Source organism: Cebus imitator, unplaced genomic scaffold, assembly GCF_001604975.1.
Source record: "Cebus imitator isolate Cc_AM_T3 unplaced genomic scaffold, Cebus_imitator-1.0 Scaffold590, whole genome shotgun sequence".
In the NCBI taxonomy this organism is placed as follows: Eukaryota; Metazoa; Chordata; class Mammalia; order Primates; family Cebidae; genus Cebus; species Cebus imitator.
This window is the reverse complement of record NW_016107905.1, coordinates 21993-41312: the sequence shown is the minus strand read 5'-3', so window position 1 is coordinate 41312 and position 19320 is coordinate 21993. Positions and strand designations below refer to the sequence as shown.

Genomic DNA, 19320 nt, shown 5'->3' with positions numbered 1-19320 from the left:
GTAAGAGATTATAAAAGGGTTATGGAAATCTTGTGTGTTCAAAGCTGATTGAGATTAGATAGATTTGTTTATTAAAGCTAGCCTTGGCATTATACTGATGCAAAGGTAGAATTTGGTTTGCTCTTTTAAACAAGATTTTCATATAATAAGAGAGAATAAAAGACTTGTTCATCTTTTGAGTAATCTATAAAAATAGAGAGAAAGATGTGTTGGTCTTGTGCTGTCTTTATTAGGTCTTTGATTGTTTGGGAAACCGAGTCTCCTTTCTACTAAAGAGTAAAGGTCTTCACTTTCAATTATCACCCCGACTTAATTAATGACTATATTTTACTGTGCCTTGTGATCTTGTTTTGATTGTTTCCAACCTGCATTATTTGACATGCTTTCCGAAACCAAATTTCAAATTCTAATATTAATTCTTTTCCAAAAGGAACCTCTGGAAGTCCAAAAGATATATATTAGGCTTATATGTTAAAATGATATAAGATCAACCTGGACAACATGGCAAAACCCCATCTCTAGCTAGTAGGTAGCTAGTCAGGCATAAGCAGGGCAGGAGGTGGCCTACCACCACACACACACACACACACACACACACACACACACACGAAACTTCAGGTTACCTTTGCAGAATAACACATGCAACAACTACACAATAAACTTTATATTTATAATGCTTATGAAACTACCTTTGCAAAAATTGTTACTGAGAAAATTATGATGGTGAAAGAGATATGACCTAACTGACTCCTTCTATCTTGCTTCTAATCTCCAAACTGTCCTTGTTCATTTCTGGGTGTAGGCCAAACTAACTTTGGGAGGAACTTAACTTATAGTTTAACTTTGAAATAAAGATAACAGACCTTTGGTGAAATAAACCCCCTTCTTGCTTGGGGGCTATGCTGCCTTTGAAGGACTAACAAATTAGCCACAAGATTAGAAATTCTGATTTAGGAGTCATGCAGCTGGAGGCTGCAAGATTTTGAACTTCTCCAAATTGCTTCTGGGGATAACATCACTATTATAAAACCTAAGATCAGTGCTTGTGATATTTTGCAGATCCTGCACTTGATGGATCAGGCAGCACCACCAAGATCTATAAACTGGCTCATCCAGTCTTTGTGGTCCCCACACAGGAAATGACAAAGCAAAAGAGGACAGCTTCCCTATGATTTCACCTCTGACCTGACTGATCAGTGCTCCCCACTTTCTAACCTACCACCTGCCAAATTATCCTTAAAAAACCTGATCCCTGAGTTTTCAGGGAGACTGATAATAAAACTCCGGTCTCCTGCACAGCCACCTCTGTGTGAATAAAACTTTCTCTATTGCAATTCCCCTGTCTTGATAAATTGGCTCAGTCAAGGCAGCAAGCAAGTAATAAGAACCTACTGGGTGATTACACTTATACTTCATTGAATGTGAATCACACCTCATTAAAGTTGAGATGAACCTAGTGATTAATTCTAAACATTTATTATTGACTCCTACTTACTAGGTTGGAACAAAAATAATTGCTGGTTTTTTTTAATAGCAAAAACCACAATTACTTCTGTACTAACTTAATATTAGTCAATAATAAAAGGCTAAAGTTTCTCAAAGCACCAATTTCGTGATAATTAAGCAAAAAAAACCAGTTATAGTATCCTCCTTACAGTAGACTTTTTCTACTATTTCCTATGCAAATATGATTAAATGATTTCTAAAGAAATTCTAAGTACATCACCAAGATTAAATGAAAGTAAAAAAAAAAAATGTAGAAGACAAAGTTTAAACTCAAAATCCCCATAATCTTCATAATCTCCTTTCTAGATATCTTTGGACATTCTCTACTTTGCATTATGCAGTAAACAAAATCTAATATTTGCCATCTCCTTGCTTTTCACCCTATCACCCCCCACCCACAGCTGCTGCTTATCTCCATGACTTTGGCTGTCTTCTTGCCTTTGCCTGAAAACACGAAATTACTTGTTTAATTGTCTCATTACCCTATTGCAATATTCATTCCTAGTAGACAAAGTAATTAGCTTGTATTCATTTTTGTACCTCATGTGCCAATATAGTACCTAGTACATACACAGAGCCCAACTGATGTCAATCGACTGTTACTGGAATTGAAAATTACACCTAGGTCAGGAATTTCTAACATTGCTTGTTCTAGGGAAATCTTACAAGGTTAAAAATGTTTCTGGGAGCCTCTAGCAGGTTTTTTGTTTGTTTGGATAGGACTATTGCAGTAAAAGTGTTTTTAATAAACTAAATACGGCATAAAAGGAGGGAAATATAGAAATAGAAGCCCCATATCCCTGAAATTGCTAATACAGCTTACCCTACCCTTCCTGGATGACTCAACTCTTGCCCCATAAAGTCTACTCCCCACATAGCAGTCCCATGAAAGTACTTCAGTGAATTAAATGAGTTGTTTTGTGGTAAAGTGCTTAGGACAGTACCTGGTACAGAATTATCACTACAAATATATTTATAAAACAAAAATCAGCCGGGAGCAGTGGCTCATGCCTATAATCCCAGCAAACCCCTTCTCTACTGAAAATACAAAAAAATTAGCCAGCCTTGGTTGTGGGCACCTGTAATCCCAGCTACTTGGGCGGCTGAAGCAGGAAAATCACTTGAACCCAGGAGGCAGAGGTTGCAGTAAGCTGAGACTGTACACTGTACTCCAGCCTGGGCAACAAGAATGAAGCTCTGTCTAAAAAAAAAAATCATTTAAACCTCACAACTCTATAAGGAGATTCTAAGAATACTCTTATTTATAGCTGAGGAAACTGCGGCAGACAGAAGTGAGGTGGCTGGGGCAGATAGAAGTGAGGTGACTTGCACAAGGTCACACAATTAGTGAGTGACAGAGTAAGGATTTGAATTCAAGCATTCTGACATTTTTTTTTTTTTTTTTTTTTTTTTTTTTTTTGAGACTGCATCTTGCTCTGTCACCCAGGCTGGAGTGCAGTGGCACGATCTCAGCTCACTGCAAGCTTCACCTTTTAGGTTCAAGCAATTCTCCTGCCTCTGCCTCCCAAGTAGCTGGGACTACAGGTACCCACCACTATGCCTAGCTAATTTTTGTATTTTTAATAGATACAGGGTTTTGCCATGTTGGCCAGGCTGGTCTTAAATTCCTGACCTCAGGTGATCCACCCACCTTGACCTCCCAAAGGGCTAGGATTATAGGCATGAGCCACTGCGCCCAGCCTCATTCTGGCTCTTAAACGCTATGCTCTGCTGCTCACTACAATTATACTAAAACACAATTCTCTGTTGTACCCACAGTGCCTAGCACAGAAGCTTTTCCCACAGTAATTGCTCAATAAATATGTGTGGATTGACAAAAAGATGAATTAATGATTCAAATGAGCAACTCAGGAGGTTAAACAGACATCTTTTCATCCAAAACTTAAATTCTCTGGAGAAACTCTCTGGTCTCAAGATAAATACTTATTGTTATCTCCCCTAAAAGACAACAACAAATATGCATTGACAAAAAAGAAGAGAAAGAGGGAAAGTTTTTTACTTCAAAGGAACAGACAGATAGTGCAACAACAAAAAAACAATATACAATGCCCACAGTTGGTCCCTCCCCAACTTGGTGCTCCATCTAATAGTGGCAAAAAGAATATGCCATACCACATAGGTTTCAGGCAATACCCACCAAGACATAAAACGGGACCTCTTTTTATTGCTCCTAAACTTCTCTTTCAAATATCTAGGTAGGCATCCTTTTTCTCTTACTCTATAATAAGCCCTTGCTCAAGTACTGAAAGTATATGCCTGGTCTCCACTAGATCATGCTTCTATATGTTTCCTTGTTTTCCAAAATAAAATATTTGTCTCTTCAGTTTTCCCTCATATTACAATCTATATGCTCTCCCCTTTCCAGACACTTGCCAGTGTCCTCTTTTCAACTTTTTCTTACTCTACTGTTTCTTATCTGACATGGTAAACTGCAAATTGCAGCAAGTATGAATACACCAAGTTTTGTAAAAGTAAAGGACATTATGTAATTTGTTTCCAAAATGTTTCCTAAAGGCATTATTAAGTTTCTTGGGTCTTTTGTCTATAATGGCCCACTGAGTCTGAATCTATAAGAAAAAAAACATATCTTACAAAGGTCTATAGCTCTTTGGCTATGCTACCTCTTCAGGGTACTTAGTACCTGCTTATCATAATTATCCTCAAACTTCAAACTCCTGGGCTCAAGTAATTCTCCCACTTCAGCCTCCCAAGTAGCTAGGACTACAGGCATGCACCACCAAGCACAGCTAATGTTTGGTTTGGTTTGGTTTTTTGGTAGAGATGGGGTCTTGCTATGTTGCCCAGGCTGGTCTTGAACTTCTGGGCTCAAGCAGTCCTCCTTCTCGATCTTCCAAAGTGCTAAGATTACAGGCAACAGCCACCATGCCTGGCCTGAACTGCAAAATTCTTAAAAACAGGGATCATTTCTTATTCTTTATTCTAGTACCCATGATTTCTAATCATAGCATAGGCACATAATAAATGCTAAAAACATTTAAAAAATAGTTTTACTTTATTTTTCAGTCTTCTGAAACCAGCAGTTCTGACTCTATCATCTAAGTATAGTTTGCCTATTTTTCCCTCACTAAATAATTGTGCAATTATCAAATGTAATCATTGATCACTTTTCTGCCTAGTCACATGGCTTCACAAAATGTTTCTACAGTTGAACATCTATCAGCTTGCCTATTTCCCCAAAGTAATTCCTAGATATTTTATTGTAGTTTTTCTTAAGTATTGTTTCGAAAAGATCTTAACACTGATCCTTGAAGCAATCTTTAGAGAATTGTTCCATTTACTCAATTCTCTCCAAGAGGTGTTCCATCTATTTCTTCTCCTTGTTTCTGATATCTTAGCCAGTTTCCTGTCCATCATAATACAATGTATACATCCTCATTCTCTCTTTCTCAAATTGTATTTAGTGAAGAACCATGTTTAGCACTTTTCAAAAGCTGAAATAGATCATGTTACTACTTCTCTTTATTTAAAACATGACATTATGGCAGGCACAGTGGCTCACCCCCAGAATCCCAGCACTGTGGGGGGCTGAGGCAGGAAGGTCACTTGAGCTCAAGAGGTTGAAGTTGCAGTCAACTGTCACAGTTCCACTGCACTCCAGCCTGGGTGACAGTGCGAGACCCTATCTAAAAATAAATAAGTACATTGGGCGTGGTGGCTCACACCAGTAATCCGAGCACTTTAGGAGGCCAAGGCAGGTGGGTAACTTGAGCTCTGGAGTTCGAGACCAGCCTGGGCAGCATGATGAAACCCTGTCTCTACGAAAAATACAGCTAATAAAAACATTAGTCCGGTGTGGTGGTGCATGCCTGTATTCCCATCTATTTGAGGGGCTGAGACAGGAGAATCACTTGTGCCCAGGAGGAGGTCAAGGCTGCAGTGAGCCAAGATCATGCCATTGCACTCCAGCCTGGGTGACAAAGTAAGACCCTGTGTCATAAATAAACAAACATTCCATTATATTATTCTGACATCTATCGACTTGCTCAGTCATTTCATTAACAATTTACTGACCACTGTGTGTCATGTACTAGACAAAACATTAAAAAACATTAAAGACGCCAGGCGCGGTGGCTCAAGCCTGTAATCCCAGCACTTTGGGAGGCCAAGGCGGGTGGATCACGAGGTCAAGAGATCGAGACCATCCTGGTCAACATGGTGAAACCCCGTCTCTACTAAAAATACAAAACATTAGCTGGGCATGGTGGCGCATGCCTGTAATCCCAGCTACTCAGGAGGTTGAGGCAGAAGAATTGCCTGAACCCAGGAGGCGGAGGTTGCGGTGAGCCAAGATCACACCATTGCACTCCAGCCTGGGTAACAAGAGTTAAACTCCATCTCAAAAAAAAAAGAAAAAAAAAAACAAAACAAAACATTAAAGACACATGCATGTGTATGTTCACTGCAGCACCATCCACAATAGCAAAGACATGGAATCAACCTAAATGCCCATCAATGGTAGACTGGACAAAGAAAATGTGGTACGTATACGCCATGGAATACTATGCAGCCACTAACAAGAAAAAGATCACATCCTTTGCAGGAACATAAATGGAGCTGGAGGCCATTATCCCTAGCAAACTAACACAGGAACAGAAAGCCAAATATCACATGTTCTTACTTATAAGTGGGAGCTAAATAATAAGAACACATGGAGAGGAACAACAGATACTGGGGCCTACTTAGGGTGGAGGCTGGGAGGAGAGAGAGGATTAGGAAAAATAACAGGTACCAGGCTTAATACCTGGGTGATGAAATAATCTGTATAACAAACCCACACGACACTGTATACCTGTACAATAAACCCATACCTGTACCCCTAAACCTAAAATAAAAGTTAAACAAAAGAAAGAAATAAAATATACAGTCTTTGAATTAGAAGAGCTCAAAGTGAAGTCAAAGAAGGAAGAGACATAAGTGAGAAAGCAAGTAGAAACAAAATTATTTACAGTGGTTCAGAGCTTGGAATTTTAAGTCACACAGTCCTGGATCCAAATCTGCACTTAAAGAGTTGTATAATGCAGAAGTCAAGGTTTCCTCTTTTCTAAAATGGGGATAATAACCATTTCATCTCTTCCTTTTTAGAAGGGGACAAGATAAAGTGCTTAGCTTGGCAATATGTTACAGGCAATCTGTAAATGGTATATAATACTGACAATAAGAGAGCATCTATCCTAAATAAAGATGGCTTCCTGGAGGAGCTAACTCTGAACTGAGTCCCAACCAATGACTAGGAAGTAGAAAGAATGCAGACAGAGCGTTAGAGAAAAGTTAGGTTTCCATGCTAACACTAAAGACTCGCCACAATCTGATCTTCACCTACTCAGTTACTACTCAGCTACTTCTCTCTTGAATCTCCCGAAGGAAACTTCCCTTCTATCCAGGCTGGTTTACTCACTAACCTCAGAATATGCTTTGCTTATTTTCTTTTCTCTATTATTGCTTAGACCATACTCATCCCTGGCACTGGCCTTAGCCTAAAGCCTTTCCATTCCAGAAGACCCACAAGTTCCACCTTCTTTTAATTGATCATTTTAATGGTCCTCAGCAGTAGCTGCATTCTTGAACTTTTCCAACACAGAGTCATATTACCATGCTCCTTTCCACACTTCCTCTGCCTTCCCACTAACTATCTACACATCATTTTCCTTAACTATCTGCACCTTTGCACTGAGATTTAATTTTTCATATGTGAACATCATATTTCTATTGGATTGTAAATTCCATGAATGCTAGACTTTGTGTAAGCAAGAGAAAGTAGGGCAAGTATGATATAGTATTTAGTCTCACATCTATTTGATACATGCAGAAAGGAATAGATCAGGAAATTATTAGCAACAGTTTCAGTTAGTGTTAAACCCAAAGCTCATGACAGGTCTACAAGGGCTTAAATGATAGAGCTTAATGGGGCATCTTGATTTTAGGTACTCACCTTGATATGCCCTCAGCTCTATCAAGAGCAAACTATAAAAACTTTCCACTGTAGGTTATGATAGTCATTAAGATGCATCACATGCTTCTGGGAATAAGGCATGATGTAATAAAATAAAGGTCAGGAGAAAGGTTGGCAGTCAACTTCTTAAACATGGCTACTGCAGTGGAAAGTAGTATATGGTAGAGCAGAATTAACACACCTGGGTTAAAATCCTTTGAAACTTACCTGCATTAGAAATTGGACAAGTCCTTGACCTCTCTAAGGTAATTTCCCAATCTAATAATGTGGATTAAATATTTACCACTCGGGTTGCTGTGAAGATTAAATGAATATGTATGTATGTATGTATGTATAGTATATATATAGTATATACTTGACTATATGCAAGAGAATTGCTCAGCATATATATACATGTGTGTGTGTGTATGCATATATATATATATATATATGAACTAGCACACTACCAGAAAGGCAATTCTTTCTTTAGGATTCATTATTAAAACACTGCCATTAACCCATCATCTTCTCCAAGGCCTTTAAAGAAAATGAGAAAATAAATATTCTCTTTCCTCTTTAAAGATGGCATTATCAGGAGTAGCTTGCTGAAACCCACTGAGGCCTCAGGCCTCAAGAAAAAGAATCCTAATCATAGTACCAGTGTACAGTCAGGTTGTCTTTATGGCCAATCTCTTACCTGCTGCAGTGCAAAAAAACATACTAAAAGTCTTTTCACAATTCTTAGAATAACTGAGTTTTAAGACTCATTAAGAGACTTTCAATTTGATAAAGAAAAAGTGAGAGCCTTAGACACTATAATCAAATTGGAATCCTACAGCAAAAAAACAGAAGCGGCATTCTACAAAAGATAACAGGTAAACTGTTCAACCCTTAAAGACATTTCAGATTGTAGCACTGCCTCTGAAATTCTTCAGCTCATACCATTAGTCCAAAATGGCAGGAATCAAATAACAAAAACAAAACAAACAAAACCCAAAATGGTAGGAATCATAAAATAACATGTGGAATGGGCCAAAGAATTATGAACTCTTGGAGATGGAAGAGACCTCTGAAGTCATCTAGCCCAAGACCCTCCTTACAGTGGAGAAAGCAGACAACAGGAGAGATTCCATGCTATTAGGTTGGTGCAAAAGTAATTGCGGTTCTGCCATTGAAAGTAGTGATACTTATGCGGTGGCTCACACCTGTAATCTCAACATTTTGGGAGGCCAAGGTGGGTAGATCAGTTGAGGTCAGGAGTTTAAGACCAGCCTGGTCAACACGGTAAAACTCTGTCTCTACTAAAAATGCAAAAATTAGCCAGGCATGGTGGCACACGTCTGTAATCCCAGCTACTAGAAGACAGAGGCAAGAGAATTGCTTGAACCTGGGAGGCAGAGGTTGCAGTGACCCAAGATCGTGCCACCGCATTCCACCCTGGCGACAGAGCGTGATGAGTCTCAGAAGAAAAAAAAAGGAAAGAAAGAAAGAAAAAAGAAAGTAATGGTACTTTTGCACCAACCTAACACGTCAAGTTTCTTTAGCCTCCTCACTCACTTTGTCATAATTTCCCCAAGATTTCATTCCTACGCTTGCAGTGAGCAGATCACATAGAACAGGTTCAAGTGCCTTTTAATATGGGCCCAAACAGTGGAAATATCCACAATTCTTGTCCCTGACAGAGCACAAATGGGCAACAGCATACACGTTCTTGGACCTGATTAAGCCATCAGGCTCCTGAGTACAAAGCTGTACAAAGACAAAGAGTGACAATGCTGTCTACAAAAGAAATGCAACCTTAAAATTAGAGGATTTTCGTATTTCTTCTATAGAAAAAAAGATACTTATGGGGCTTCCAAAATTATGTAGAAATTTCTAGTAGTGATTAGTTTCTAGTGGTATTTTGAGACTCAGTCTCTTCCCTGTGTATCTTCATGATGATACCACGAAGAAAAGCTGAATTAGAGAAAACCAGTTCTGGTAAGTGATAAACATGAACTTGAAACCTTTCCTTGTTAACTGAACCAACCAAATTTCAAATGACTGTTTTCAACCAAGTTCATTCCTAAATTTGTGGCTCTACTCTCCCAGTAAGTTCACTGACTTATATAATTAAGACATGCAAATGCTTATGAAAATTTAGGAAGCCACTGAATAAATACATTCATTTGTAATAAGTACATGATACAGAAATCAAACCATTTTTACTGAAATATATTAGCTAGATATAATTATTCCCTTTAAATAGTCCTTGAAGCTTGTCCTAATGCCAATGCCAATGTTTTGGGAAAATACTAACACTAGGAAATTTATTATTGCAAATGCCAAAAAAGATGAAGTGACATTACATTGAATTTTAAGAAGATTTCATGTTTAGAACAAGAGATAGTATCAGGGTTCTGCTCTGCTTTAGACAGGAGATCTGAAAATACTGTGGATGCAACAGCAAAAGGACTATGTCAAAGTACATTAAATTCTTAAACAAAAGGCAAGAATCAAATCTCAAACATCTCGAGAGGTAATAAAATAAGTAAAGAGCTGGGCACAGTGGCTCACGCCTATAATCCCAGCAATTTGGGAGGCCAAGGCAGGCGGATCACAAAGTCAGGATATCGATACCATCCTGGCCAACATGGTGAAACCCCTTCTCTATTAAAAATACAAAACTTAGCTGGGTGTGGTGGCACACACCTGTAGCCCCAGCAACTTGGGAGGCTGAGGCAGAAGAATCGCTTGAACCCGGGAGGTAGAGGTTGCAGTGAGCCAAGATGGCGCCACTGAGCTCCAGCCTGACAACAGAACAAGACTCCGTCTAAAAAAATAAAATAAAATAAAAAATAACCGAAGATATTTAGGCTAAAGAAGAAAGAAGCAAAACAGGAGCAGAACTAGAGCCTTTACTACTTGCACAGCAATCAGAAAAGGAACTAGCAATGTTTTAAATGGTACTAAGAGAACAAGTTACCAATGAATGAAAAGTACAGAAAAACAGATTTTGGTTTAAAAGTAACTTTCTATGTTAACCTCAAAAGTCAATACACATTAACAGTGAGTGAAGGAGAACTTTATATAAAATAGCAAAAAAATGAATCCAAGAAACTTGGGCATACCAAATGAGCCTTTGACTAAAGTTTAGGCCTACAAATGAAGCATGACATTAATCCATTAAGATTAGCGACAGGCCAGGCCTGGTGGCTCACGGCTGTAATTCCAGCACTTTGGGAGGCCAAGGCAGGAAGACCGCCTGAGTCCTGGAGTTCAAGACCATCCTGGGCAACAAAGTGAGACCTTGTCTCTAAAAATAATAATAATAATGATATTAGTGATGAGTTATATTCCAATAAGTAAAACCAACTTCCAATTTTTTATAATAGAAAGGAAGGCTGTGTGCAGTGGCTCACATCTATAATCCCAGCACTTTGGGAGGCTGAGGTGGGTGGATCATTTGAACTCAGGAGTTCGAGAGCAGCCTGGGCAACATAGTGAAACATCGTCTCTATTAAAAACACACAAAAAATTAGCCAGACGTGGCAGTGTATACCAGTGGTACCAGTTACTCAAAAGGCTTTGGTGGGAGGATTGCTTGAGCCTGGGAGGTAGAGGCTGCAGTGAGCTGATATCATGCCACTACACTCCAGCCTGGGCAACAGAGTGAGACCCTGTCTCGAAAAAGAAAAAAAAAAAGAAAGGAAGACACAAAGTATGGGTAATTCTGAAAGTCATATTTTATAAAGAATAATCTATCCATGATGATTAGGCTACTGCAGAACTGCAGATGAGAAAAGGTGATGGGCTACCCTACATAGTGGCAATGGAAATAGGAGTGAAAGAATTTCGGGAACATTTCAGAGATGGAGCTCATAGTACTTGATGATTTATTAGAGACTCTTGGAATACAGTATTAGTAGGATTTACTGTGTCAGTTTAGCCATTCATCCATTAACAACAACAATAGCAGACTCAAACTGCCTACCATGGGTCTGGCAATGTTGTAAACATTTTACATCATTCTCACAACACTACGAAGTGTATTTACAACCATCCCCATTTTAGAGATGATAAACTAAGGCTTACATCACTTAAGTTAGCCAGTAAGTACCAAATAACCAGTAAGAGGTTAGATACAAGATTTGGACCCAGATACTGTAATTCCAAAGCTAAAGCTCTTAACCAATGAACTAAACAGCTATAAAGGAAAGTCAACAAAGTCCTAAGAAGGCAGAATGTAGTAATGTCAAGAGCCTGGTTTAATGAAGAGCCTCAGTGGAGGAAGAGGATAGCAGTTTGGCTACTCAAAATCACATAAGGTGTTCATTTAAAAAAAAAATACATACACACACACACATACACACACACACACAACCGTTTTGAATCCAAATCCCTGCAGATGGGACGTAGGAAATAAACTTTTTTATTTTTTTAAATAAAAGGCAAAACCAAAAAGCCCTGGGTAATTTTGTGGCAGAACCAAGTTTGGGAACCTGTGTAAATAAAAGATTTCTAAGGGCTCTTCGTGATTTAACATTCTAGTTGAGGCTCTAAGTGAATTTCCCAGAAATGAAAGGCGCAAGGAAGGGTTCCCAGCTGCAGGAAAACGGCTATGCATTCAGAGTCCACGCCGTTTAAGCTCCCATTTTACTAAACGATCCCTCGTCGGGAGAGGGATAGAGCAGACAACGGAAGGAAGGATGTGGTGTCCAAGGAAAGCTGGCTTTAAAACGCAGGCTTTAAAAAAGGCTTTTCTCGCACGATTTGCAGAAAGAACCCCTTCTTGACTGTACATATTTGCGGCCACCCGACTGGATTTTGAGGTGGATTCCTCAGACCCGTATCTGGCTAATGATGGATTTCAATATATGTTCTCTAAGCACCCCAAAGCTTCGGAGGAAACCTCTAGGTTGGGGCCTGCCTTCTCCAAGACCAGGTGAATCCCGCTGAGCAGCAGAGGTGTCGGCAATTACACCCTCTAATCCCCTACTGTCCGATATGATTCGTTCCGCACATACCTGAGGGTCCTCTGGTAAGATTGATTTCTTCCTCAGTGACCAAATAATCCACTCTTCCGTTCATGTTTTACAGCTCGCCTGGCTTCCTACTTGGGTCAGCTGGAGTTCTGCAGGTGAAGGTGAATCAATCTCGGCTCTGCGCCCACAGCGCAGCACTTTCGGTTTCAGCAGCTTCGAGACCCGGAACAGGAAGTTCGAAGGACTCGGAGCGCTGGGAATGCTGGGAATCGTGGTTCTCACCGCCCACGGGTTGCAGTTTTTCACCGGTTCCCAAAGTCAAGCAAGAGGTAAGCAAGGGGCAAGTCACTATTCTAATTTGCCATTGAAAGCAGGTGGGAAGGAGGGTGGCAGTAAAATCAGGGGACCTAAATAAATTGATATTGTCGAGAAAAAAAATCTCCTGCCGTCCTAGAAAATCTAAACAAATGTAGAAAAGGAAAAAAAGTTGTATTATTCTGTAAGCATCGAACCAGACTGGAATGGTGTCACAGGCAATCTGCTAATGAGATTGCAAAGAGAGACAAAAATCTCGCCTTTTATGTAGCCAAGCACACGCATGTACTCGTGGAAGACGAGTTAACGACGTGGTTTGGTATTCAATTTTTTGGTAGTTTACCCTTGGAGTGGCCGTCTGTGTTGGCTAATTGCCTTTATCCAAAGGAAAAATAAAACGTTATCTCTGTGACAAACAGGTACTTAAGGCTTGGAGTAAGGCGCTTAGGTTAACTCCTGCGGTGTGGAACACAGGGGCACTGTCTACCTTGATACCTACATTTCAAGGAGTTGGCTCCCGTGATCTTAAGAAAAAGATTCCTGGTTTTTATCTAACAAGAGGCTTATTTAGCTTTTATTTATTTATTTATTTATTTTATTTGTACCTGGGTATTTAGCTTTTAAAAAGACACGTACACACATAACACGGATTATAATTACAATTTGCTCAAGAAAATCTTTTAAGAAAAGGGGGTAGGGGAATGTCTCATCCTTTTGGCAACCGGGAAAATTCAATTTTTTTAATTTTTTAACCCTTACAATAAGGTTAACGCATAACTTAGACTTTAGCCCAGTCTTTCTGACTTTTGGAATGAGACATTCGAAACTGAACTTGAATGAAACTTCAGGGGTCAAAAACACAAAAGCCTTAAGAGCCAGGAAGGTAACAACCTTGTGAAGCAACCTGGAGTTAGACCACAGGGACTGGTGGGGATCTTGGAGGACTAGAAAGTGCAAGGCCAATATAAAGACATTCAAATTCAGAGTGAAAAACCAAAGCAGCACTTTGGGAGGCCAAGACAGGCGGGTCACCTGAGGTCAGGAGTTTGAGACCAGACTGACCAAAATGGAGAAACCCTGTCTCTACTAAAAATACAAAAAATTAGCTGGACGTGATGGCATAGGCCTGTAATCCCAGCTACTTGGGAGGCTGAGGCAGGAAAATCCTTGAACCCAAAAGGTGGAGGTTGCAGTGAGCCAAGAACCCGTCATTGCACACCAGCCTGGGCAGCAAAAGCGAAACTCCATCTCAAACAAAACAAAACAAAACAAAACAAAACAAAACACCAAAGCAGCAGCTGCTATGTTTATCAAACAGAAAAACAGGAGGATATGGGGGCAGATTTGGCAGGAAAGCCTCTTATTTGCTCACTCTGAGAGAAGTTAAGATGAAATAGTGGAAAGAACACAGATGATGCCTTAAGACCTGAGCTCAAGTTTCCATTCCATTCCCTTACACTTGTCTGTCTTTGAGCAAGGAACCCAACATCTCTGAACTCTTTTCTCCATCTTAAAAAGGGATTGATAGTGGTTAGTTGTCACCCAGGCTGGAGTGCAGTGATGTGAACGCAGCTCACTACAACCTTCACTTCCCAGGCTCAAGCAATTCTCATGCCTCAGTATCCTGAGTAGATGGGATGATAGGCATGTGCCACCACACTTGGTTTTTTTTTTTTTTTTTTTTTTTTTTTTTTTTTTTTTTTTTTTTTTTGAGACAGAGTTTTGCTCTGCTGCCCAGGCTGGAGTGCAGTGGCACAATCTTGGTTCACTGCAACCTCTACCTTCTGGGCTCAAGCAATTCTCTAATTCTCCTGCCTCAACCTCCTGAGTACCTGGGATTACAGATGTGTACTACCATGGCCTGGCTAATTTTTGAGAGATGGGGTTTCACCATGTTGGCCAGGCTGGTCTCGAACTTCTGACCTCAAGTGATCCACCTGCCTTGGCCTTCCAAAGTAATTTTTGTATTTTTAGTAGAGACAGGGTTTTGACATTTTGGCCAGACTGGTCTTGAACTCCTAGTCTGTATGGAACTTATGGTTTGCTACATTTGGGGACCAGCAGGTCAAATGGCTGTTTTTGGAAATGCGGTTTTTGAAGTGCTTTCAGCTTGAAATAATCAATATGCCAATTTGGCATATTTTGGGGTGGCATATCCTTAACTCATTCACGTGACAGCCTGGACCCACAGCAAGGTCATTTCTTGTTTTGGGCCCTATTCAAAGATGACCACTTCATTATTATCTAGTATATGGGCCAGAGTAGCAGTCACAGGTGGAAATGTTTGCTTCAACAACCCATGGAGGAATATAGCAGGCACCACCTTTTTCTTTGTGATAGGGAATGCAAAATGAAGCAATTTGCCTTTACTTTGAGGGTATATCCCACCATGGCTTTAACCTCTAGACCCCTAAATACCCCAGACCCCTAAATACTCTAATAAAGTATTATGTCTCCAAATCTTTCCTAGCCCTGGAATGCATATCTCTTAATAAGATCTCCAGTGAACCAACAATGCAGCCCCATCAGCATGATACTCGATGAAATGAATCCGAAGAAGGTTTTCTATATGTTCAAACAGTCTAGATCTCTTTAGATTATATTATGCCAGAGGCAGGTGAGTAACATAGCCCTGGAAGCAAACCTGTAAATAAATAACTGTGTCCATGCTATATGAGTGCAGATTTTTTCTGATAGCTCTTTAATGATCAGAGTAGGAAACAACATATTTTCAGTTCATTGACTGCATCCAGTGTACCCAAGGCTATATTAATCTGATCCAGCATGTTTATCTGGTGAAGAGGCTAAAATGAAGGCACATAACATATGCTTTACTATGAAGTTGTATTATCAGGATTAGGTTAGCCTCAGAATATGAATTTGGAATCTATTTTTTTTCTTTTTTTTTTTTTTGGTTTTAATTTTAGGTTTGGAAGTACATGTGAAGGTTGTTACATAGATAAACGTGTCATGGAGGTTTGTTGTACATATTATGAAAGCCCAGTACCTAATAATTCTTTTCTGCTCCTCTCCCTCCTTCCATCTTCCTCCCTCACGCAGACCCTAGTGTCTGTCATTTCCTTCTTTGTGTTCTTAAGTTCTTATCGTTTAGTTTCTACTTATAAGTGAAAACATGGTATTTGGTTTTCTGTTCCTGCGTTAGTTTGCAAAGGATGATAGCCTCCAGTTCCATCTATATTGCTACAAAATACATGCTCTCATTCTTTTTTATGGCTGCATAATATTCCATGGTGTATATGTACCGCATTTTCTTGATCCAATCTGTCATTAATGGGCATTTAGATTGATTCCATGTCTTTCCTATTGTAAACATTGCTGCAGTAAACATTCATGTGCATGTGTCTTTTTGGTAGAATGCTTTCTGTTCCTTCCTCTGGGTGTATACTCAGTAATGAAACTGCTAGGTTGAATGGTTGTTCTGATTCTAGATCTTTGAGCAATCACCATACTGTTTACCACAATGGTTAAACTAATTTACACCCCCACCAGCAGTGTATAGGGGTTCCCTTTTCTCCGTAACCTCACCAGCATATTACTTTTTGACTTTTTCCTGAAAGTTCAAAATAATTTTTTTCATTTTTTAAATTTTTATTTTACTTTAAGTTCTGGGATACATGGGCAGAATGTGCAGGTTTGTTACATAGGTATACATGTGCCATGGCGGTTTGCTGCACCTATTAACCCTCCATCTAGGTTTTAAGCCCCACATGCATTAAATATTTGTCCTAATGCTCTCCCTTCCCTTACGCCCTACCCCATGACAGGCCCCAGTGTGTGATGTTCCCCTCCTTGTGTCCATGTGTTCTCATTATTCAACTCCCACTTATGAATGAGAACATGTGGTGTTCGGTTTTCTGTTCCTGTGTTAGTTTGCTGAGGATGATGGTTTCCAGCTTCATCCACGTCCATGCAAAGGACATGAACTAATTCTATGTTATAGCTGCATAGTATTCCATGCTATATATGTGCCACATTTTCTTTACCTAGTCTACCATTGATGGGGATTTGGGTTGGTTCCAAGTCTTTGCTATTGTAAATAGTGCTGCCATAAACATATGTGTGCATGTGTCTTTATAGGATATATCCTTTGGGTATATACCCAGTAATGGTTGTAGAGGTGCGGTGTTATGGTATGTAGAGGTGCGGGTCAAATGGTATTTCTGGTTTTAGATCCTTGAGGAGTCGCCACACTGTGTTCCACAATAGTTGAACTAATTTACATGCCCACCAACAGGGTAGAAGCATTCCTATTTCTCCACATCCTCTCCAGCATCTGTTGTCTCCTGACTTTTTAATGATTGCCATTCTAACTGGCCTGAGATGGTATCTCATTGTGGTTTTGATTTGCATTTCTCTAATGACCAGTGATGATGCACTGTTTGTCATGTTTGTTGGCTGCATAAATGCTTTCTTTTGAGAAGTGTCTGTTTATATCCTTTGCCCATTTTTTGATGGGATTATTTTTTTCTTATAAATGTCTTTAAGTTCCTTGTAGAATCTGGATATTAGACCTTTATCAGATGGATACAATGGAATGCAAACATTCTCTCCCATTCTCTAGGTGACCTGTTCACTCTCATGATAGTTTCTTTTGCTGAGCAGAAGCTCTTTAGTTTGGTTAGAAACCATTTGTCAATTTTGGTTGTTGTTGCAATTGCATTGGTGTTATAGTCATGAAGTCTTTGCCATGACTATGTCCTAAATGGTGTTGCATAGGTGTTCTTCTAGGGTTTTTATGGTTTTAAGTTTTACATTTAACTCTTTAATCCATCTTGAGTTAATTTTTGTATAAGGTGTAAGGAAGGGGTCTAGTTTCTGTTTTCTGCATATGGCTAGCCAGTTTTCCTAGCACCATTTATTAAATAGAGAATCCTTTTTCCATTGCTTGTTTGTGTCAGGTTTGTCTAAGATCAGATGGTTGTAGAGGTGCGGTGTTATTTCTGAGGTTTCTTTTCTGTCCCTACGGTCTATATACCTGTTTTGGTATCAGTATTGTGCTGTTTTGATTACTGTAACCTTGTAGTTTGAAGTCAGGTAGGATGATGCCTCCAGCTTTGTTCTTTTTGCTTAGGACTGTCTTGGCTATATCAGAGCTTTTCTGGTTCCATATGAAATTTAAGGTAGTTTTCTTCTAGTTCTGTGACTTCCTCTCTTCCTGTTTGAATACTTTTTTATTTTTTTTTTCTCTTGCCTGATTGCCCTGACCAGAACTTCCAGACTAAACCAGGAAAAAGTTGAATCCCTGAATAGACCAATAACAAGTTCTATAATTGAGGCATTAATTAACAGCCTACCAACCAAGAAAAACCCAGAAAATTATCCAGAATAGATTATGTTTTAGGCCACAACATAAGTCTTAACAAATTTAGAAGACTATTCTGGATAATTTTCTGTGTGTAATTGAGAGGTACGTGTATTCTGCTGTAATGGCTGGGCACAGTGGCTCATGCCTATTATCCCAACACTTTGGGAGGCCAAGGTGGAGGATCACTTGAGGCCAGATGTTACCAGCCTTGGCAATATAGCAAGAGCTTGTCTTTACCAAAAAAAAAAAAAATTACATGAGTGTGGTGGCATGCACCTCTCGTCCTGGGTAGTTGGAATGTTTAAGCAAAGGGTCACTTGAGCCCAAGAGTTCAAGGTTGCAATGAGCAGATTGTGCCACTGTACTCTAGCCTGGGTGACAGAATCAGAATGAGTCCCTGTCTCTATCAATCAATAATTATTCAAAAATAAAATGTTGAGGATCCAAGATGGCTGAATAGGAACAGCTCTGGATTGCAGTTCCCAGCAAAAATGCAGAGGGTGGGTGATCACCACATTTCCAAACGAATTTTTACTGCCCACAGACCAGGAGATTCCTGGGCGGAAAACTGCCGTGAGTTTCCAACATGGCTGTTTCAGCCAGCGCAGTGGGTCTCCACACAAAAACTCACACAAATCTGGGCGCCATTTCAACTGATGACTGGAATGCCTGGGAGTCAGAGTTGCCAGTTCAACTGAATAAAAGGGGCTGAAACAGGGAGCCAGGTGATCTGGCTCAGCTGGTCCCACCTCCACAAAGACCAGCAATCGGAAACACTCTGGATTGAGAGTTTCACAGCAATACAGCTGGATCCGGGATGGTCCAGCTCTGTCAGGGGGAAGGGCATCCACCATTACCAAGTCAGTCCACCACTACTAAGGCAGTCCACCATTATTGAGGTAGTCCACCATTATCAAGGCACTCCACCATAACTGAGGCAGTCTGCCATTACTGAGGCAGTCCACCATTACTTAGGCAGTCCGCCATTACCGAGGCAATCCGCCATTACCGAGGCAGTCCACTATTACAGAGACAGTCTGCCATTACTGAGGCAGACCGCCATTACCGAGGCAGTTCTAACTATACCCCTATAAACAAAACCAAGGAAGTTCACACAACAGCTGGGCAGAGCCCATGTCAGCTCAGCAATGCCTCTGCTGGCAGACTGTGCTAGGCTACCTCCTCGCTGGTCAGGCCGTCTCTGAAAAAAGGCAGCAGAATGACAGGAACTTATAAAT

The 19320-nt window shown here is 40.0% G+C and overlaps 1 protein-coding gene across 1 annotated transcript in view; it reads right to left on the bottom strand.

Moving 5' to 3' along the window:
* Positions 1–12677, bottom strand: part of LOC108294584 (synaptojanin 2 binding protein) — a 39143-nt gene extending 26466 nt beyond the window's left edge. Inside the window, exon 1 of the mRNA XM_017516479.2 lies at positions 12484–12677. Coding sequence (XP_017371968.1) covers positions 12484–12547 — 64 coding nt within the window. The 5' untranslated portion in view covers positions 12548–12677. The remainder of the gene's footprint in view (positions 1–12483) is intronic.
* Positions 12678–19320: the final 6643 nt, after the last annotated feature.